Source organism: Aythya ferina (assembly GCF_964211825.1).
Source record: "Aythya ferina genome assembly, chromosome: 9".
In the NCBI taxonomy this organism is placed as follows: domain Eukaryota; kingdom Metazoa; phylum Chordata; class Aves; order Anseriformes; family Anatidae; genus Aythya; species Aythya ferina.
In genome coordinates this window covers 26,513,291-26,536,182 of record NC_140305.1, presented here as the reverse complement: position 1 = coordinate 26,536,182, position 22,892 = coordinate 26,513,291, and the positions used below count along the sequence as shown (strand labels likewise).

At 42.1% G+C, this 22,892-nt stretch overlaps 2 protein-coding genes across 2 annotated transcripts; one reads left to right on the top strand and one right to left on the bottom strand.

The window, feature by feature from the left end:
- Nucleotides 1-610: 610 nt before the first annotated feature.
- On the top strand, nt 611-22,633 carry GFM1 (G elongation factor mitochondrial 1). The gene is made up of 18 exons (XM_084530002.1): nt 611-718; nt 1,134-1,286; nt 2,014-2,146; nt 2,363-2,567; nt 3,202-3,318; nt 3,909-4,059; nt 8,149-8,303; nt 9,385-9,469; nt 10,117-10,254; nt 10,936-11,037; nt 11,710-11,766; nt 12,165-12,302; nt 13,089-13,171; nt 19,177-19,339; nt 20,254-20,398; nt 20,710-20,870; nt 21,735-21,788; nt 22,252-22,633. The coding sequence occupies exons 1-18, from the start codon at nt 668-670 to the stop codon at nt 22,381-22,383; spliced, it is 2,223 nt and encodes a 740-aa protein (XP_084386128.1). The 5' UTR covers nt 611-667; the 3' UTR covers nt 22,384-22,633.
- On the bottom strand, nt 13,059-19,073 carry LXN (latexin). The gene is made up of 6 exons (XM_084530004.1): nt 18,380-19,073; nt 17,671-17,733; nt 16,938-17,112; nt 16,278-16,414; nt 14,097-14,159; nt 13,059-13,499 (listed from the first exon to the last, which is right to left on the bottom strand). The coding sequence occupies exons 1-6, from the start codon at nt 18,530-18,532 to the stop codon at nt 13,410-13,412; spliced, it is 681 nt and encodes a 226-aa protein (XP_084386130.1). The 5' UTR covers nt 18,533-19,073; the 3' UTR covers nt 13,059-13,409.
- Nucleotides 22,634-22,892: the final 259 nt, after the last annotated feature.

The window sequence follows — 22,892 nt, the reverse complement described above, 5'->3', positions numbered from 1 at the left end:
AAGCAGGGATATTTTGTTTGTATCTATAATGCTGACTTCATTGGAGACTTCATTGGAGCTTGCTGTTCTAATAAAGCATTATGCTCCAAGCATCTTCCGTGTGTGTTATAAACTTGTATTGTTGTTCTTCTGTCACTGAGCCCAGCTCTTTACTTTCTAATTAGTAAGCCCTATTAGTGAATATACCTGTTAATAGCAATGCTGTATTTGATACTTCAACCTGTTGCATTGTTTTCATAAAATCTGCTAATCCTCCACTACACTTACAGTGTTGCTGATACACGTTCAGACAGTGTCATTAGTAAACTTCAGTAGCATAATCCTTACCATGAAGGTCACTAATTAAAATACTAAATAAGATCAAGAAGCCCTTAAAGTCCAACCCAGCAGGCCATATCCCCTGTCCCTCAGCGGCCGTGAGGAGAGGCGCTGCTTATCACAGTCCCCTATGTGCACACATGACATGACCCAGGGCATGTTTCCTATCAGCAGCCCTTATTTTCATCTAATACGAGCCAATATCGTGTTTTGAGGGCGAGATGAGTTAGATTTACTTATTTTTTTTGAGGATCTCGCCTTTACATCTCAAACCTCGGCGGCGCCCGACCCCGCATGCGCCGCGCTCCGGAAGCGCCGCGCTGAGGCGCTGAGGCGGCGGGCGGCAGCCATGCTGCGGGCACTGCGGGCCGGGGCGGCGCGGGGCCGGCGGCAGCCGCAGGTAGCGGGGGGGGGGGGCGGCCGCCATCGCGGCGGGGACCGGGGAGAGCCCTGACAGGGCCCGGCTGAGGGGAGCGGGCCCTGCGCCGCGCCGTGACGGGGTGGGAGGGGCATTGGGGAAAAGAGGCAAAAAGTGGCAATTCTGGGAAAAAAGGGTGTCTGGCCGGGGTTGTCCTCGACCTGGAGAAGTCCCTCGTTAGGCTGAAGGCGCCCGTCTGCGGGAGGGAGGCTGGAGTCCGGCAAGGGGACAGGGATAAAGGACAAGGCAGCGGCCCTGGCCTGGGGGCTGCCTGAGGGCTCTGCAGGGCTTCAGGGTGCTCAGAAAGGCCCCTGGGGGCAACTGAGAGCAGCAGGGTGACCATTTGATCCGCATTTGATCTGTGCTTCCCTAAACCAGCCACAATCCCCTTTTCCAGCTTCTCCTGAACGCCTGCAGGCACTGCTCCTCAGGCATCCTTCCCAATGAGCGGATCCGCAACATCGGCATCTCGGCCCACATCGACTCGGGGAAGACCACCTTGACGGAGCGAGTCCTCTTCTACACTGGCAGGATAGCACAAATGCACGAGGTCGGTTTTTGGGGGATGCCAGGGCAGAGTGGCTCTCCGTGGGCTGTGTGTTGGGTGCCAGCGCAGCGCTGCTGGGGCTCGTTCATCTGCAGCCTACTGTGTGGGGTCAGGGAGCTGTGCCTGATGCACCCGGTGGCAGGCCAAGCTAGGAGAGGAGTCCTAAATTTAAATTTAAAAATAAATGGAGAAGAAGAGGATCGAATGATCCCTCATTTGCTGCAGTGTTCTCTCTCTTCCACAACACTTCAAATCATATTTTGAAACTTATTTCTTCTTATTTCTGGTAAGTGCACCATGGGAGATGCACGTTTCTTTTAATACTGACAGAGATGGCTGTGAGAAACTGAGAGAACATAAGGATATAGTTTTTAGATTCAGATATATTAGCTTATTAAATTAATAAAAAATTATAAATTTATAAATAAATAATTTATAAATTAATAAAAAAAGCTTATTAAATTAATAAAAAGTGAAGCCTAATTTGTGGCAGATTTTTGATAACCTCTTTCAGGGTGATGATCAGGAGAGTAAAACACATTAGCTTAGTAGATGAAGCTGCAAAAAATCAAGCTTCTTTGCACTTCAGGAATTGTAAATGGTTCTCTCATGTCTCCTTCTCATTGCTGTGTGAAGGATGATGCTCACTGTATGAAAGATCGCTCCTGCTCCTGTAGAATTCCCAGTAAACTCTCTTGGACTAATTTTTATTTATTTATTTATTGCTAAGGTGAAAGGTAAGGATGGAGTTGGAGCTGTCATGGATTCAATGGAGCTAGAGCGACAACGTGGAATCACGATTCAGTCTGCAGCAACGTACACCATGTGGAAGGACACCAACATCAATATCATAGACACGCCAGGTAATGGCAGTTCCGAACGCTGTAAGGTTGCTCTTCCTTTGTATATAAAAAAAACGGTGCTGTCTTTGTGCTCGTTTAGTGATTGACCTTGAGATCCTGTATGTCTGGAGACTGATTTCGTTGGATGTTGCTGTTTTTTGCAGCTGTGAGAAAACCATTACTATTTTTTATCATCTATGACTAACTTTTTGTTGGCTTTTTTTTATTGTTATTTAGGACATGTAGACTTCACAATTGAAGTAGAGAGATCTCTGAGAGTTCTTGATGGAGCTATTCTGGTTCTCTGTGCTGTTGGAGGAGTTCAGTGCCAGACAATAACCGTGAACAGGCAAATGAAACGTTACGGCGTGCCGTTTGTAACATTCATCAATAAGCTGGACAGACAGGGCTCTAGTCCAGCCAGAGCAGTCCAGCAGTTGAGGTATCTATCGCTTTAACTTACCTGTGGAATAATTCTGAACTATTCACAGAGCAGATTAATACTAAGAATATTGAAAAACATTCTCTTGTGGAGTCTGTAATCGCATTTTGGGAGATAATGCATGGCTTGAGGTTAAATGGGGAACTAGATTCAGAGCCACTTTAAAAACAGCCTTTTTAATTTTTCTTAGATACTGGTGGGAAATGTCCTGTAGCTCGCAGCAGGGCGATGACACAGGGTTGGGCAGTTTCTGCTTCAAATACCAGAAGTTCCGCGTGCCTCTTACCTGCCACCTTTCTGTGCCAAACTTTTATCTGTGAGATACACATGTTAATGTGCAGCAAGGGAGAAGGAACTCCCATAATCAAGTAATCAATCTGAAAGCTGTCTTTTGTGCTGCCTTTTTTCCCATGGAAGTTGCTCACTGGATCTGTTGGGATATAGAAGTCAGGCAGTTACTCATGGTAAAATGCAAATAGGCATTTTTCATCAGTATTGGTAGATTTTGGCACTGTTAAAAGAACGGAATATGGTGATACGGTGTAGGAATGAGATGTTGTTTAAAGACCATCTGGAGCACATGAATGGAAGTGACTTTTTCCTTCAGCTAATCGATGTTTCCTCACTTTTTCAGATCCAAGTTAAAACACAACGCAGCTTTTGTTCAGATTCCAATCGGTCTGGAGGGAAACTTTAAAGGAGTTATAGATCTAATTGAACAAAGAGCTATATATTTTGATGGTGCATTTGGGTAAGGTTTGAAACTTGCATATTTCTTGTACTGAAGTGACTCTTCAGATGTGTAATACCTATAGTTTTTCTTCAGATATGAAGCCTGCTGTTTGGAGAGTTAGGGATGCAGCTTGTGCTAGGGCTGAGGTATCAGCTTTCAGCCCACCAGATTACAGCAAAACGATTCTGCAGAGTCAGATTTAATGACTGGTAGCTTCAGCGTGAATCTCTGGCTAATTGCGGCGGTGTGCAGGGGTGGTAGCAGTGCTTGCCACCCAGAGAGATGGGAGACTTGCTTCATAACGGAGCAGATAGTGGAGATTTGGCAGGAGCTTACTGGGATGAAGATAAGATGTGGGTGAGCTTGTTGATCAGGTTGTCCTGCATCCCTGCAAACTCCTACTGTGAGTGGGAAGAACGCTTTCCTGGTAAAGCATCAAAGCATCAAAGATAGCAAGTTAATAACCCAATTTTTTATTTATTTATTTTTTAATATCCATGCCAACAGTAAATTTTTCTTGGTCAGGCTGGTCGTCATAATGACTAGTGATTGAAAGGCTGCTTCGTGTGGTATCCCTCAGAGTGGCTGTATTATTTGTGTGTTTTTAGCCAGACTGTTCGATACGATGAAATCCCAGCGGAGTTTAGAGCAGAGGCTGCAGATCGGCGTGGGGAGTTGATCGAGTGTGTTGCTAATTCGGATGATCAACTCGGGGAGCTGTTCTTGGAAGAAAAGATTCCTACAGCTGCTGACTTAAAGGTAACTTCATGGTGTTTCTTCTTAACATCGTGTTCTTTCTGACTTTTTCCCTTCTCCCTAAAACGTTTCTTGAAGTCTTGAAGAAATCCTTTGCCTGAGTTCTGTAGGTCTTCACCTCCTGCAGGTGGACTCCCAGTCCAATCCCTATCAAGGGCCCATTCCAAATTTACTTTCTGATTGGGAAGTCTGAGCTTGTGGATGCCCCTTTGAGCCATTTGTTTGGCTCTAAGGTACATCTGCTTGTTTTTGCCATTCTGTTACCTACCTGCAGTGCAGCTATTGATGTCTGTGACTTACCTCGTATTCTGTAGTGAATCAGTTGTGAGATGCTCTAAGTCTTCCTGTGCCTAGGAAATCCTGCCTCAGTTTGTATTTGTGTTGATGGCATCCATCGGGTAAAAGGAGCAGTACACTAGAAGGAAATCGGAATGACTTGACTTGGAGATTCCAGAGGAAACAAATCTAGGACAAAAAAAAGAATTTAAAAGAGAAGAAAAATGAATTTCTTGAAAGATGCGGAATGCTTGTACGTGATTTATTTTATGAAATACTTTAAATACCAAGTGTCAAACATGCCAACACAGAGGGAAGCACACAGAAGTAATGAAGAACACCATTTTTCCTACATCAGCTGGTCATAGACTGAAAATTGTTTGTTTCCAGGACAGTTTGGTATCAGTTTTTTCAAGTGCATGTCCACATAACAGAACGTGGTGGGTAGGCCCAGGAAGCCCAGCTGCTGCAGCTCTCCATTGTTTTGCAAGTCCTGCAGCAGTTTGCTCCTGGATGAGATCAGCTTACACTGTTCAGTGGTGGCTGAAGAGTAGACACAAACATGTTCTTGGCGATCTGCACGTCCTGTAGTGGATTGTTATGTGGATCGCAGTCCCTTCCCTAAGGACTGCAGGTGAGCAGTGACTGTGGTGTTGGCTTTAGTCAGGACAGGTCTAAACGCTTGGCTACCCCAGTCAGCAAAAAACAGCCTGTACCACACACACATGGACTTAATTTTTCTGTGCTGTGAGCGTGAGGTGGCCTGAGGACACCTTAGGGCACTGCTCACCAAGTTGGCATTCACCACGCAGCCCCGCGAGTGGGTGTGTAACTGAGGGCAGCAAGGCGCAGCTGTTGGCACACAGCGAGTTGTTGGGTGTTTTGTCGTGACAGCCGGTAGCGTAAGGCAGCCATACTGAGGGCTGTATTGCAGGCATGATTCCAACGTGGTTGCTTTTTACCCTTTTAGCTGTGTTATGGCCATATAGATTGAGTTAATTTGTGCTTGGTGCAGGTATTTGTGAGTATTTGCCACCAGCTCTTGCTACCCTCAGAAGTTAACCTGAACAATAATCTTCTAGTGGCTTCTGTTAACAGTTATTAATCAAAGATTGAAGCTGCCACAGGGGATAAGTTGCTTAATGTGATAAATTAAATAAAAAAAAAAAAGTGCTGTGTGAAGAGCCTGTAGCCATGGCAGAAGTGTTGCATGCAGACTGCTTTTCCAAGGGAGCTGCTGGTGAAGTTCAAATCAGTTTGCTTTAGAGTGGCAGCGTGTCGCACAGAGCCTCACTGGGGGCCGACGTCTGCCTGACGTGACACTCCTCACCTCCTTTTGCTTCTCCCCGCTGGGTGCTCAGCTGTGGCTGCAGGAGCCGAGCCGAGCTGAGACGCGGTAGGAGCAGGAGCTATTTCGGTGAGTGGAGCCCGCCAGGCCAGCTGGGCTCAGGTCAGGAGTGATCAGAGTGTTACTTTAAACAGAGCCGTGACATTGAAGTCCTCTTCTGAGCATTTGTCTCCTTGGCAGTGCCTGCTTGCCTTTGTGCAGTAGTCTTTTTTTCCTGGTAAGATTTGCCCTGCTCACTTTCCTGGAAGTTGCCCACTCTATCTGGTGGGATCGGGAGGGCTGGCAGCTGCTCAGAGCTGGTGGGCACGGCAGGTCCCCCAGGGGTTATTCATTTGAATCTTCATAGCTGTTAAACTTTGATCATTTTTAACTTTGTAACAGACCTTGGGCTTGAGTTTAAAAAAAAAAAAACAAAACACAGCCCACACACCTTGTTTTGGCTGTCTGGGTGATTACTGGTGGTGAGGAGTAGGCAGGAATCTGTATATCCCCACTCGGCTCGAGGCGTAAAAGCAAAAGGCTTTTTTTCAGAAGTACCCAAAAAATGTAGCTCTTAGTGATACAACCATCCATTTAGCTAGTCCAGTAATCAAATATTATTTTATGAAGCCTGAGCTGGTCATGTTTCAGAGCAGCCCGTCTCTCTTAGGTAAAGATAGAAATAGAACAGCAATTCTGGAGACCTGCAGGGATCAGCCCTCCACCTAGAGGAGGGACGGTACAGATGTGAATGTACCAGCACCATGAGAGGTGACAGGCTTTGTGCAGCAAGCTCTTTTTGATAGCTCCTGCTGGGATGAAAATCTGTTGCAAAACTGAATTTGCCTATTCAGCATGCATCTGCTTCCCACTTCTGAAAGCCAATTAATTACAGCTATAATGGCTCCAGCACTGCAGATGCAGGTTAATTCGTCCTAATACGTCCCCGAAGATGGATTTTCTTTCAGTGGCCAGCAGCCAAGTCTCTGCTGAAAATAATCTTTTGGTAGGAATGATGCTAAGTATCGCTCCTGGATGGCACAGTCCTAGCACACCGTGGTTGCTGCAGATCAGCTGGCTCGACATCGCCCAGTTTGCTGCCGTCCGTAACGCTGCACTCAGGGAGCTGACGTGCCCCAGCTGCTCAGTAGGGCACTGGGGTACCAACAATCTCTGTAAGGAAATAAAAGGGCACCTCCCCACCCCTAAAGAGGGTAAATTGCAGTCACGTTGCTTTATGTGAAAACACGTGGCCAAACAGAAGCACCGGGCATCAGCTCAGGGGTATTTGCAGCGTTGCAGTGTGTGAGAGCAGACGTGGGCTAAAGGAGCAGAAGTGCTGATGTAGGAACTTTTTCCTTGTATTATTTTTGTGAAATCATTAAATCAACAAATCGAAGGGAACAGATCTCATTCTCAGAACAATTTAAAGGAAGGATTTTCTATTTGCTCTGTCAAAGGTTTTTGTTTTTTTCCATTGTCACTTTTGGCTCAGGTAGTCCACATCGCGCTCTGGGTTAATGATAAAGATAGTTCAGCCTTCTCTCTTCAGGTTCTCTAAATAACTCCCAGCTTAGGTGATGTGATGTATCTTAGTCTGTTAAGGGGAATCCATTTCTTTCCGTTTATCAGACAGCAGGAGCTGCTTGAGTTGGAGTGAGGCCACGGTCTCCGCAGGGAGGTGGCATCCTCTAGTGGCAGGGAGGGGTGAGGCCGAGGAAGCAGTCCTGGCTTCGGTAACTGGCTGGGGTTAGTTCCTTTCTGCTCACCTTTCCAAACCTTTACAGACAGCGATTGAAGCCATTCTGGAAGCTGTTGGTTCTCAGTTAAGCATCGCATGACGTTGCAAAGCGTGGGTGGAAACCACTGAGCAAGCAGGAGGCTGGTGTGCAGTTAGGTTTTCGTTCTCAGCCTCTTAGGAGATCCTGGAAGGATTCCACAACTTCAGCAACTGCAGATGGATGTGAATAGGTTCTTCTGCTGTGATGTCAAAGCACTCCTCATCAAAAAATGATGATTCCTTGGGCATGACACTTAACCAAATATCTCTGCACTACCAAAATTTCTCTTTCAGCAGAATTTTCCATACTTTAGAGAAGCTGAAGCGTCTCATCTTGCTTTCACAAATATCTGTGTATTGTTTCCCAGCGAACTTAAATATGGGGAATGAGAGGCCTAAGACAGACTTGAAGAATCCCAACTTTATCAACGTAGAATCAAGGAACTTTTTCTGAATATTCTGGGGTTATCATTGTAGTTCTTAAGCATTATCAATTCTAAGTTAAACTTAAGTTGTTGGAGGGTGAGGGGGGCAACTCTCTTGCTTCTCTAGAGTATCAGTGAGCAAGGTGTAGTGGGAGGCTTTTGTTGTGGGCTCCAGCAGGTAGTCAGCGTGGATGGAGGCGATGTCTGGAATGCTTCACGTTGGTGCTGCATCAGACTCCCGGAGCTGTTGCAGAAGGCCAGTAATGCACTGATAATTTTTCCAGCTTGCAATCAGAAGAGCAACACTGAAAAAGTCCTTTACCCCCGTACTTGTGGGAAGCGCTTTGAAGAACAAAGGAGTACAGCCACTGCTGGATGCTGTCTTAGAATACCTCCCAAATCCTTCGGAAGTGGAGAACTATGCTATTCTTAACCAGGGGTAAGTCCATTCGTTAACCTATGCTGAGGTCTTAGAATAAGGTTTGAAAGCAGTGCAATATGTGGTGGGAAACTTCAGTGACTAAACACACGGTCATTTACCATTTGCATTAATTAATGCAATTACCATTCTGCGCCACATTCCAAAAGTAGGAGAGCTCACCTGTCATTTCAGGGTTGCTGTTTATGCTTGTACCTCTAATGCGCACTAACTATTTTTCAAACATAACATTTATATGCTGAGACAGCTCTTATAAATTAATGATAACCCTTGAAATCATGCCTACATTAGAGGGGAGAGCACATCTGAAATACGTTAACTGATGTTTTATTCATTCGGACGTGGCTGTTGAAGTAGATGTGCCATCACAATTAAGAAATATGAAACCCGACATCAGAGGCAGCAAGCAGCCCTTCACATTCCAGTCGTGGCTTGGGGGTGGTCATCAGGCCTTCTGAATGCCTTAGAGTTGTTCAGACACAATAAGAGCTAAACAGAAATGATGCCAATAAATACAGTTTATGGCTTTTTCCCAGCGGTCACCTGAATTTTTGAGTCCTGGCTGCTGCTGGGCCATTTCCTACATGTTAACATCTGCCTGCTAGGGTGGGCTGAAATGTCTAATGTGGCTTGTGGGCATTGGCAGAGGAGTTCTGCAGCATCCCTTCCCTGTGCTTCTGCATCCACATTGCAGTCTTACTACAAAGCTGCGGTTGCAAAGCCTCTAAGATTGGTGTGTTCTGCTGCTTTCAGGTCAACCACTGGTACACCCATTTCCTTTTATATGCCTTCTGTACCTGCCAGTACAGAGAAGTTAACCTGTGGCATGCAAGCTGCAATTCAGTGTATATAACGTGCTCTTGTTTTGTGTTTTGGTGGATAATCCCCTTGCCGGCATTTACCAAAACCTTCCTGTCTTGTATGTGCAAGAGTAGAACAACCCAGCATGTAAGGCTCTGCTATAAAGCTGTGAAACCAAGGGCTCTTGGGACTTTCCAAGACTGGACTTGTGTTAGAGGAGATTGCTGTGTTTTCTTCATAACATAAACTGCATTTCAATTCTGTTTTTTTTTTTTTTAAGGGATTCTGAGGACAAAGCCAAGTTCCTGCTGAAATCCACTCGAGACAATTCCCAGCCTTTTGTAGGCCTTGCTTTTAAACTAGAGGTAAGCTGTTTAATGTTCTTATCTAATATAAAAAAAATATTAGAGAACAGTAGAAAACACAAACCCAGCTTCCAGCCATAATATGCACAAATGTATCAGACCTTGCCAAATTTGGAAGTCTTAAAATGGATTCTGGGCCTCAAATACTTCACAGTTTTAAAACCTGAAAGTGTTTTTTTTGTTGTTGTTGTTGTTTGTTTGTTTGTTTGGAGGGGGAAGGTTGGCTTATTACAAATACTTTCCGAGAAAAATTCAGGGTTTTTTTAAGTTGAAAATAATAGAGCAGGAGAGAGACAAAAAGGAAAAAATACAGTTTTAACCAAATGGGTTGCTTGCTGCCCAGAGAGTAGCAGTTCACATGAAAATCTGGAGTGTGGCTGACCAAATTATTAGCTAATGTGTGCCTCTGTTGGGAAGGCTCAGCACTGGCAAAAATGGTGAAGTAAAGGAAATAGCCAGTAAATGTCAAGTTCCTTTTCAGAGTCAAGTGAAAGCTGAGACTATGCTAAACAAAGTTTTGTTTACGTATCTAGTGTGTAAACTCAAAACAGAATAATTTGTTCAGTCAGAGCAGACCATACTTCACACAGTAGTTGTCTTGACTCCCGGAAGGATTATATTTCATTTTTAATGAATTTTGATTTCAGGCCGGCCGTTTTGGGCAGTTAACTTACCTTCGAGTTTATCAGGGGATGCTGAAGAAGTCTGATTATATTTATAACACTAGGACTGGGAAGAGAGTGCGTGTCCAAAGACTTGTCCGAATGCACTCAGACAACATGGAGGTGAGTGAGGGGCAGTCCAGGCACACGGGCTGCTTTTTGAGATACTCTCACTAAACACACTTCTCACTTTTCAGGTATCTCTGAATGATGTGATAATGTCAAATTTCTGCTTTTGTTGTTAATTCATATTTGCCTGTAGCGTTTAATAGACGTCTACTAGAAACTGAATGATCTTCAGTGTATTATTCCCACTGAAGTGGAAGAATCTTTGCCAGGGAAGCATTATAAGATGGCTTTGAGATGACAGCTAAAGAAAGCTAGCTGTGGTATTACCCCATGTACCATGCTTGTGGGAGAAGGGAAATAGGATTGGCAAAACATCCAGCAAAGTTTTCTTTCATGTGATTATCGAACACTATTCTTAAACTGAAAATTGATTCTCAAACTGCTGCAAATGCAACCCTTTCCTGTTTAAAATTCCTTAACTCCATAGCTGGATCGCGACCGCCTGTAAAAATGTTTTGTTGCTTGCTTTGCATCCTTACATTAAAGTAAGGTAGCAACCAATCTGAGATACACTTTTTGGACATTTGTTTTGAAGAAATGGATGGGGGAAAAAAAGGAGCTTAATGTTAGGCTTTTAAACGTGGTGTTTATATCTCTGCTTAAAACCAAATGTAGTTTGTAATGTTAATATCTTTTTCAGTGTCCTCTAAACAGTAACTTTTTTTCTTTCTTAAGGATGTAAACGAAGTTTATGCAGGAGACATATGTGCGTTGTTTGGAATTGATTGTGCTAGTGGGGATACGTTCACTGATAAAACAAGTACTGACATCTCCATGGTGAGTATGCCTCCTCATGTACAGTAATTTACTAGGATTTTGTTGTAAAAAGTTATAATCATCTGTCATGTTTAAATATTTTTTGATGTATTCACAACTGCAAATATTTTTGTGATGATTATACCTCAGGAAGGCTGTATATGTAGAAGTGTGGTACATTCAAGAGCTGCACATTCGTTTACAACACTTGACATCAAATCCACTATTGCAGTGTTATCAAACCGTTCAGGGCTGTCGGAAGCATTACCACATCATTTGCTGTCCATGGGTAACTGAATACTGAGAGGATGCTATTATCCCCAAACTACTGAGCTATGTATTTGTATACAGATGTAAAATATCACTTTTATTTATATGTACATTTACAAAATATGATGGGAAGCAGAGTCTTCGAAGTAGTGTGAATCCATACAGAGAACAGCTTGCCTCTAGGTAAGTCTTGGAAATGCTGTGGTTGGCAGTATGGCATTTATTAAGTCATAGCCTTGTAGCAGTCCTGAGGAGAGTTACATAATTTTGTTGCATTTACACGATGACATTAGACGCAGGTTGATACGTAAAGCAGTCATCTGTTTGTGACCCAGAGTTCTTGTGATCCACATTTTCTGGAGAAGTTGCATCACTAGGTGTAGCAACACCTGATTGCGTGATCTCTTCCTTTATCACTTGCAGGAGTCCATACACATCCCTGATCCTGTTATTTCGGTAGCTATGAAGCCTTCCAACAAGGTAAGAACCTGTGAATCAACCTTTTTCTGACCGAGTGGCCTTCTTTCTGCCGCTTTTATTACTTTGTGCTGGTTAGCAATCAAATATGAAATCGTGTAGACTAAGGTGAGCATTGTTGTGAAATATTCTTTTGAAAGTACTTAAGAACATAATCACGTTATCTGAATGATGTGTTAGATAATATTACTTAACCCTAAAGAACATGTGTGCTTTGAGCTAGGTAAACATAGACTTCAAATAACTGGAGAAATAAATGCAGCTCTAAGTGGGTGGCTGTTTCAGAAAATAACTTCATGAGAGTAGAAGTGCTAAGCAGTTGACAAGAAAATTTCAGGTTTCTTCGTGTGACTTCTGGACATTCAGTTAATGTTTCCTTTGCATGTGTAATTGTTTTTTAGAATGACCTTGATAAATTTTCAAAAGGCTTGAGCCGCTTTTCAAGGGAAGATCCCACCTTTAGAATCCATTTTGATGATGAGAGCAAAGAGACCATTGTCTCTGGAATGGGAGAACTGCACTTGGAAATCTATGCCCAGGTAATTTGGAAAGCAGAATCCATGGAGTCTACTTTTGACTATTTTGCCAACCAAGAATTCTCCTTCCTTTCTGGCAGAGACATTGCTATACAAAAGTTTATCTGCAGGTAGGATAACCAATGCCAGTCTTTAGGCCTGATTTTGGAATTGAGTACTTTAGGTCTCTTCATATTTGCAGGATTCTCTGCAGGTGCACAACTAAACTTAAAACCACGGTTCTCACGTGACAGCTATTTTGAGGTTTTCCTAGCAGAAAGTGACCACTAGTAGCTGCTTAGGGAAGTACTCAACTTCTTAGTCAACTTTTGAAGACTCTTCCTCTCTAGTGGTTCCACTTTGAAGGCTTATTATCTATTTAAATGAAACTTCTGTCTAGAATATTTTCACTTTTTTTTTGCTTCAAAGACATAAAAATTTTGTATTAAGCACTATACTTTGCTTTAGCAGCCTTTGCTTATAATGAATTTTCCTGTTAATTATTTCCTACAAGGAGAGAGAAATATTCTGCTTCCATTCTTTTAAAGGTATCATTCCATAATTAGAGATGATGCAGGCAGGAGGGAACAGTTACTTGCAATGATTTATTTGTTTCTTTCAAGTTGATATCTGTTCTGGATTTTAGTTTAAATACAGCAGATGTATCTGAAATGTTGAAAGATTGAAGAAAAGATGGCTTTTGTTTCGGAAAATTTAAACTTGAATAAATAATCACCTGGTTGCTTTTCCCTGTATTGCCATGGTGTAGGTACAACTCTATTTCATTCTTTTTTTTTTTTTTTCCTGCAGAGAATGGAAAGAGAATATGGTTGCCCTTGCACCATGGGAAAGCCAAAAGTTGCCTTTAGAGAGAACATATCTGCACCTGTGCCGTAAGTATTCTTTTAGCAACAATGGAGTTTTTTTTTGTTTGTTTTGACATAGACTTTGACTGCACAGTAGAGAAAGTGCCAGATCAAAACACAACAAAGAGGGGGAAAGTGTTTGAACAAAGGTTCTTCCTTCGTACCTTGATTGTTTGTCCACCCCACCAATTTATATTCCCCCCCTTGAAATGCCCGTGGTAGCATCTGAGCTTCTCCCATTGCTGTATCAGATGCTGCAGTCGTCCTATACATGTTTTGGCTGACGGCTGTTCTGTGTTACTTCAATGCCATGCTGCGGATGCCAAAGAACTGTCATTTGCCAGGGAATAATCTCCTGTGGGTAGAAAGTAAAAATGCGAGAAGTGAGAAGGTGTTTTCTTTGAACAATACTGAACTGGCACCGACTGCTCTAACAGCCATACCTGGGCTGGCTTTAACTAGGCTGATCCTGCACCAGTAACAGTTCAGGTTAAGATGCACAACACACACTCCTGTTGAATTGTTCAAGTGTTTTAAGTTCTCCTGCAGGAGCAGTGTTCACAGCTCCAGCTAGGATGCAGTTAAGCAGTCCAGGATGCTGGCAGCTTCTTCTTCCCTTTATCCCTGGCCAGTTTGCCCATAGTATTTCCCAAGAGGAGAGAGCTGTGAATGACCACTGTGTTGAACCTCTGCCATTTGCGAGAAACACTGGGAAATCAGTTTAAAATTAGTCTCCCAACACAAATTAGAGAGCTGTTGTCTCCTGCCTGCATGGGGACAGATGCAGATAATGCTGAGACAGATGGGTGGTCATTGCCCTAACCTCACCCATTTCACCAGCTGGCCTGCCGGCACCAAATCTGTGAGAACCTCACCATCTGCATGTCTAAGCTGGACATCATACAGCTGGCAGTCTTCAAAACAGAAAAGCTTTTTAGAAATAAGACTTTACCTGGGACACATTTTCATGAAGTAGGATCATGTAGTCGAATTCAAGATACTCATCACTTCTTTTCTGAAAAAATAAGATGAAAAGGGCTGAACTTAAGACTTCCCCCTTCCTGAAAAGTAGTGAATCAGTTTGCTTTGGTTATAATAAGTCTCTGATACACTTCCGATGAAACTGGCCGCTCATGTTAATGAATAAAGCAGATGTAGCTTAGTCATTATAACAAAACAATAATGTTTTGTTTGTGAACTCTAAAAATGTCATTTGAGACTGTAGATAACATTTAAAACGATGCTAATTCCTCCTTTAAAGAAGCTAGACACATCATAACTTTAGGAACTTATTTGGAAAGGGAATAGCTGATTCTACAAGGTGTCAGTTTAGCTTGAAAATTTGTGAATAAAATTGTCAATAGAGTAAGATTTCCAAGCTACTCCAAATGCTTTATAATGGGTAGGAAGTTATCAGTGTGTGAACAACAGAATACCTACTGACCTTTGGAACATGCTCTTTACATAACTACTCATCAGGCAGGAGGAACAAAATTACTAGAGAAAGATTACAGCAGGTTTAATAGTCTTCCGTCTTCCTTATCCTTAAATTCACCTGGTTTGTTAAAGAGGGCTTTAAAACCTTGCATGTGGTTAGCCCTGCTCCATCTGTGAAATACTTTAAGGTAGCCATCAGAGGGAGCAAATTGTTAACAAATCCTGCTCCCAAAATGAGTTTCTGCATTGCCTTCACACCTAAAACTTCATGAGAATTCACTGGCTGTACTGGGTGGCCAAATATTTGGGCTCTGAAAGTCTTTCTTTTCAGAAGAAAACCCAATCTAAAAATCTAAACAGGATTTCAATCTGAACATTCAATCTAAACATTTTCAATCTGAAAATCTAAACAGGAAGTCCTCTTTTTCAGATCTAGCGTACATACTAAATTTAAAGTTGACCATCACTTCAGGAATTATTCTTAACTCACAGTATATTTTCTCCAATTTGAATAGAGAAGAACTGGAAGAATCTACAGAATTCTATTCAGTTAAAACATTTTTGCTCTGATCGTAACTTTTCTGAAAATAGGTTGCCTTTCCAGGTAAAATGCCTTCAAGGCCTGTTGATGATGGCAGCTGTTGACTCAATTTGAGTAGCTGTATTAAGATTTGACAGTTGTATTTATTTCTGAGCTTAGGGTAGATTTCTGAGCTTAGCTGCTCAGGATTAACACAGTACTTGCAATCACTCAAAAAATAGTGAAAATATAAAACATTTAATCCTGAGTATTCTGTTCCATCGCTGTCTTATGACATGTTTTCCTGAATGCAGTTTCCATATCATAAACTTAGTTGATGCATATCATGCTGATACAAGTCTAGGAGCAATGCTTCAATTGAACTGAACTATAAACATTGGGTAGAAAGCTAACCTTGAGGTAAGTGTTACAGAAATTGTTAAATGGGTCATTTAACTCTTTAAAAAAAAAAAAAAAAGCTTTTCTGCAATATGAATGTCTCAACAAAAAATTAATTTATTCTACTCCCCCCCAGGTAAAAAACAGCATTACTAAGAAGTTTGGGGAAAAAAAAAAAAAAAAGTTGTGTGGACTTAAATCAGTATTTTCTTTCTTGATTAGCATTTGAACTAGCAAATGGATAGAGACTGGAACAGTATAAACAAAAAGCGATGCAGATTGTATTTTATTGAAGTTGAGATGCAGCCCATTGCTGCTTGTCTAGATCTTGGTACTGCAGAGATGTCAAGCAGTGTTATGGTGACTGATCATGATGTAAATCAAGAATATTCCAATGCCTGTTATGCAGGTGCAGGATTACTGGCAGATCAGCCTACACTACAGATGAAAGGCAGGAAAGTAATATAAAACTGTAATCAAAGGGATGACCCCTAAGTGGAAAGGAAATTTTTATTTTAACTAAATAACCATAGAATACTGCTCTCACAGGAAAGCTGCTTCTAAAAGCAAAATTCAGGAAGAGAAGAAGTAGACTGAATAAACAGGCAGCTAAAACATAAAGCTTAAACACTGGCTTAAAAATGAACCAGACCAAGAAGTTGAAACACAGCTGAGGTTTCTTGCTTAAGACCTTTGCCTCAGCTGTACTTCAGTACATGCCACAATTGTTCAGCTCCTGAATATTTTATTTCTTGCAGGGCATTGATGGTAACTTACCACTTGCTTCACGTGCTTTATTTGGGCAAGTTGGTACTTAGTATTTTCATTTGAGTTCTTCCATATCACATAGCCAGAGGCAGCCCAGGCTAGCGCTCTGATGGGCTCCATTTCTGGGGGCACATTGCCGTAGCTGTCTGGGAAACAAAGCAAAAAATACACATTAAGTAAAATTCATGGAGTCGCAGTCATTAATGGGATGATACAGCTTAGTAAACAGGGTCTGGTGCTAAAACTCAGGGGACCTGGCTGGTGTTTCTTGCTGTTACAGACCTATATGATCTTGGAATAGCTGCTATACCACCCCTCTGCCCCACTTCTTCCTCTTAACACACATTCTGTAAGGCCTTCAAGGCAGGGGTTGCTCTGCAGTAAGCGCAGACCAGAGTAGTGCAGTTGGGGCACCTGGTGTGCTACCAGGAACAGATAAAGAAGAGGTTAAGAGGTAGCAGAGGGTTTTCAAGGAGCAGTCACATGCAAATCACAATTCAGCAAGGAAAGTGCAGAAACGTGTATTCAGAGAAGGGCCAACAGCCTGATCCCCCTGGTCCCAGCTCCTATGGTAGGGGCTCCCACATGGATCACGGACCACCACCGTGTTGGCTCAGGCCATGGAACACGTTCTCTTGCTTCTTTCTCGCCCAGGTCCCTTCTTTGTACCTGGTATGTTCTCTGCCACAAGCTCGTTTTTCAGGCTCTTGATTCGATTGTAGAACAGGTTATCCGCTTCATCTGTGTTCTTAAGTTCGCCTTCAATTGTAAATTGCACATCTGGAGCAGCATTTTTGTTGCCCAGATGATAAAGAACCTCCGCAGTGCAGTTAACAGTACTGTCCTGTTACAGAGTTAATTAAAGTATTAATACTTGATTAAATGCATGTATAATGTTGGTAATTTGCACTTTAAAATTTATTTTTTTTATTTTCTTAGGGTATGACCCACAGAGATTTGTGATTATTTAAGACAAGGTTACATTTGTAACAAGGTTACATTTGTAGCATTTCTGTGAATATACTTTAAAGGCACTTTTCCTTCTGTAGAGATCTCAAATGCAGTGTTTGTGGTGCAGAATGTCACTCCTGTTACTTAGTTGGAGTCATGGGTTTGTATAACTTCCATTTGAAATTGAATGACATTGTAATGTCTTCGTCATTTTCCTCAATTTGGTGTCACAGCAGTAAGCATCAGATACTCAGGGCTTGTACGGTGTAGGAAGTGGTGATTTCCTTTTAGTAAAAAAAGGGAATCACCCTTTTCAGATTTAAAATCTGAAACACAATCCCCAGCTGTTACGGTTGGCTAGGATCAGCAGCATGAAGTTTTGGCTGTTCAGTACACATCACTAGTGCCAAATTCTGCCCAAAAGGTGTTAACGAAGTAAATCCAAACTCACTTTCTCAAAGATGTCTTCTAACACGAATTCCAGGTGGTATTTATGCCCGACACCATCAATATCCTAAAAAAGGAGAAGATTAAGAATATTTATTTTGTATAATGCTGAATTTCTTTGCATTCTGGAGAAGTTTCTCCAGAAGTTACAGAAGTTACTCTGTAATATGCATACAGAGCTGGGCTATTCTTTTTTTTTTTTTTTTTTTTCCAGCCATTAATGAGATTGCTCATTCAACACGCACGTGGCACAGAGCCTGATTAGTGCCACCTGTTCCCTTTCCAGTCTTGCACGCTGGCATCCCAGCATGGTTCTGCCCTATACCACATACTGCCTGGTTAAACTCTGACACACCAGTCTTACTTGGTTCCTTATACTGCACACATTTTGCACTTTATTAGCAATTGCATTAAGTCTTTTTACAAAACCAGCTATCCGCAGTTAATCAAGCAGGTTAGCTTTGCTACAACCCGGGTCCTAGCAGGCTTAGGGGCACATCACCCCCTCTGTGGTGAATTTTGTCTCCCTGACAGCATCAAAGAGCATCCTCCCCCTGAGTGCGTGTGCTGTGGGGGTCCTTAATTAAACACCATCTGCCTGCAGAAGGGCAGACACAGCATCAGCACCGTCAAACCAGCGTCTATTCCTCAGCCCCAGGCAGCGCTGCCTCAGGGTGCCCGCAGCCCCCTCAGGCCCCGCGGCCGGGCCTCACCTGGCGGCGGGCGCGCCTCAGGGCCCTCAGCGCCGGGCCGCGCCCGGGGGTCCCGCGGCGCCAGGCGATGAAGGCCGCGGCCAGCGCAGCCGCCCGGTCGGGGAGGCTGTGGCTGGGAGGCAGCTCCAACGCCGGGCTCGGACCCTGAGACATGGGGCTGGGGGGTTTTGGGGGGCGAGGAGGGCGGCCCGGCTCGGCAGGGCTGTCCCCGGCGGCAGCAGGAAGCGGCGGTGTGGGGAGGAGCTGTCACGGAGCCCTCCTCCTCCTCCTCCTCCTTTCCCTCCCCTAACATCCTGAAACCACACAGCCAGGTGTGATAGAGGGTTGAATGTCTCAAAAAACCGAAATCCTTCGAGTTTCCTTAAAAAAATAAAAGTATCCAACAGTTGTTTGGTGTTTTTTCCCCCCAGTCACCCTTTCCCACTACCATCAAAGTACTTGGTGGGAGGGTCCTGCGGGTTCGTGTGGGAATAAGAGCTTGTGATTCAGGCAGGTGATGAGCCTGAAGGTAATCAGGCTTTATTAGCGTTGCTTGCCATATACAGAAGTGTTTTGAGTTGTTAAATCATTGCAGGCTTGTAGGTTCCAGCTTGCAAGATGAAGAAATGCATTGCTCCTCCTTTGAGCACTGGAATATTCTCAGCTGTTTTCAGCCACACAGCTTTTAGTCTTCTTGATTAACTGAACGGAGTGAAGCGAAATGCACAACAGGAACTTCTTCCTTATGAAACCGTAGTTAGAGCACAATTTCTGTAATGAATAACATAGCGTTCTGTGGGGTTTTTGCTTGGTTTTAGGTTTGAATATACACACAAGAAACAGACTGGTGGAGCAGGCCAGTACGGCAAAGTTATAGGAGTCCTTGAGCCCCTGGATCCTGAAGACTACACAAAATTAGAATTTGAAGACAGAACTATTGGTACAAATATTCCAAAACAATTTGTGCCCGCTGTTGAAAAGGTACAAAGCGATTTGTGTATGTCTGTGGTATAAGAAATACTGATTCTTGTGGTGGTGTTTTTTTGCAGTATTCTGTTAACATTTACTATGACTGTCTTGCCCCAGGCAAGGAGACTTTTCCCATTATTTCAGTGGAAGCAGAATCAAATTTATATGTTTTTGCTTAATATCTTACATTCCTAACTTTTCCACTTAATTTAGAAGCTGCTGTTTGTTTTCTTTGGTAGTGTGTGCTTGCTCTATTTCTATAGCAGTGCCTTAGTATGAAAGCCAGGCTTGCTTTTCTGACAGTAAAACAAGCCTCCTTCTGATGATCCTGCTTTTTAATTTCCATGTTCTGCTTCCAATTGTGGCCACATAATTCTTATCCTTGATTCTGAAACATGCAACTTTTTTGTGATTTCTCTGAGACCAAATATATAGGTAACTGTAGTTAATTTAATGCGTGAGTTACCAACTATTTCTTTTTTTTTTTTTCTCACCACTTCTGTGGGCTTCTTCTGTTTGTGTAACTGTATAATTTATCATATACAACTTTAATACTTCTCTGTCTTCTCATGATCTTTGAAATCATTAATCAAACTAAAAGAATTCTTTCGTTATTCCATGATGTGACACTTCAAGATTTTTTCCAAGTCCTGGAAAAAAAACACACAGTCTCAAAAGAACCTTGTTTTTCAATCCAATAGTTGAAGTATTATTTTCCACATAAAGCATTCTTTCACTCTTTGATCATACAGCCCCTTAACAAAACAAAGTCCTGAGTACGTTCCTTTTCCTTGTCTTCTATTGTATGGCATTATTTCTGTTTTTAAGGTGACCAAATTTAGTGTCTTTTATAGGCCGTTGTTAATAGCAATCTTTTTAAAGCTTAATCTCAGTCTGAAAACTAACTTTAAGATGTTACTTGACAGGGATTCCGAGACGCATGTGAAAAAGGTTTAACGTCAGGGCACAAGATATCTGGAGTCCGATTTGTCTTAGAAGATGGTGCACATCACATGGTGGACTCCAATGAGTTCTCTTTCATCAGAGCAGGAGAAGGAGCCCTAAAGCAAGGTATAAAACTAGATTATTTCTTCAGGGTGTTTTCTCGCCTGGTGTATCCATATGTATATTCAAAATTTGGCTGGTTGTGTAGAGCAGAATATGTGCAAGAATTCATAGAAATGTAGAGGAAGGCAGACTAATCTTATAATTGTATGAAAGAGGTCCTTTTTCCTAGATTAGATTAAAGAAACACCAAAAACTTCATATTTATTGGGGTAAAAAAACGAAAACATTCTACCAAACTATCAAATGCATCAAAATGTGCTATCAAACTATGTGCCTGCGAGCACAGAGTGTATTTCATGTTCTTTTCACTCCAGCTATGGAAAATGCCACTGTGCGTATACTTGAGCCCATTATGGCAGTGGAGGTGATGGCACCCACGGAGTTCCAGGGAACAGTGATAGCTGGAATTAATCGCCGGCATGGAGTCATCACAGGGCAAGACGGCTTGGAGGGTTACTTTACTCTCTATGCTGAGGTATGTGCTGGTAGTTGCTTCCTGACCCTTTTTTCTCCTCTGTTGCCTTTTGACTCTGTTACTGGTTTTCTTACTGGCTAGAATTTTAAACATTTTAGTCAAGTTACTCAGCAGATAAGCTTATCATGAATTTTCCATTTGTGGAAGCGTATTGTGCAGTATTAGTGAACCTATTGTAAACCCATCCCACTTCAGAGAAGCGTATTTATTACCCTAAAATCATGTGGTGTCAGAGAAAGGAATAGAACTTGATTTTGTCAAGACCGGCTGGCTGTGCTACCTTGGAGTGAAACAAATCTGTGCAGCAGTACTGATGCAGAGTTAAGGGGGATGTTTCTGGCAGCTGTCTTCCTTCAGCTGATAACTGCATTAACTGTAATAATTGCAGATAAGAGCAAAGGATTTTTCTTCACACCTTTCATGTCCCTTATTAAATGTATTTGTTCTCATGTTAGAACATACCAAATGTACATCTAACAGTGGTGGTAGGTTAAATCCTCAGCAAAGCTTTAAGTAATGAGAAACCATACTGTGCATTGCTCCTGCTGCATAAACTGTATCTAGAGCTGCAGCCTTCAATGTTTCAAGTGTCGTGATCTCTTGCTCGGTGATGCAGGTTACTGAATTTGGCATACTCCAGTATCTGGTGCATTCAAACAGAGATCTTAGGGATTTTCTGCTGAATATACAATGTGAATATACATTAGTTGAAATAAGAGGTATTTACGAAAACAGATAATAAAAACAGTACTGTTTACAAAGCACATCAGATTTTTTGTAGCATAATTGAGATTAGTTGGATGATAACCAAAAGTAGATGGAAAAATACTGTGTTCCTACAAGAGTAATATGCTTGGATTTTAGGTGCCACTGAATGATATGTTTGGATATGCCACTGAGCTGCGGTCTTGCACAGAGGTAAGTACTCTCCGAATTTTTTGCTAAAAGACTCTTATTTCTATGAATCAAGTGTGCTAATTTGCATCAGGATTGGCATAATACATGCAGCAGTAAAAGTGATAAAAATGGAAACAAATAAAGAATAGGAAAATAACATTGGAGCTGTTACTGTTACTTTAACTGTTTCTTAATGAACATAGCCATCACTAGCTGTGTCATATTCAGACAAAAATATCCCTGCATACTTTGGGGAGGGAAGACATTCAGAGTTGTAAATAATACAAAGCAACAATATCACAGAAACAATGTTCAGATACTGTTTACTTTTGTATCTTATACCTACATGCCTCAGCACATAGTGCTCCTATACTTCGCTAAGTTTTTGCTGCATGTTATTTCACAGATTTGGGTGAGGCCTACAGTTACGTAAGGCTACTTGTTTAGCATCCTAACTTTGACTATTTTCTTTCCAACTCTTCAGGGAAAGGGTGAATATACAATGGAATACAGTAAATACCAACCATGTTTGCCCAGTACTCAAGAAGAAATAATTAACAAATACCTCGAAGCAACGGGACGACTTCCTGCAAAAAAGGGCAAAGCGAAGAGCTGACTTTTTTCCTCTTGAATACATTGAACAGTTTTTCACAATCTTCTCAAAAAGCTCGGTTGCCCAAGCCATACAAGCAGTCAATCCTGGCTGGATAAGTGCAGGCTTCAGTGGGACTTGGACTTGTAATTTCATCATAATATCCTTCCTTTGTGGTATGCTCAGAAGTCTCATCAGGAGATTACAGCTGTATTGTTCAGATGTAAATGCTGCTCGTTAACAAAATACACAAATATTATAGCATTGATAATAATTTGTCTTGAAATTTGTCTCAATCCATTTTATTAAAATAATTTTATTTTTTTAATTGATAAACCATTGTTTTGTAAGTGGGTGAGTTACTATTTCTCTGTCTTTGAAAGTTTAAAATTTTTAGGTTATCAGGCTAAATATTAACTCTGGATAGACGTGGAGGATGAATTGTCATCCAATACCGTGTATTTTTCATGTAAGTGCCCCAAGCACAGATCCTTTGCTCCTGCAGTCCACTTACAGCATACAGTCCAGAGGAA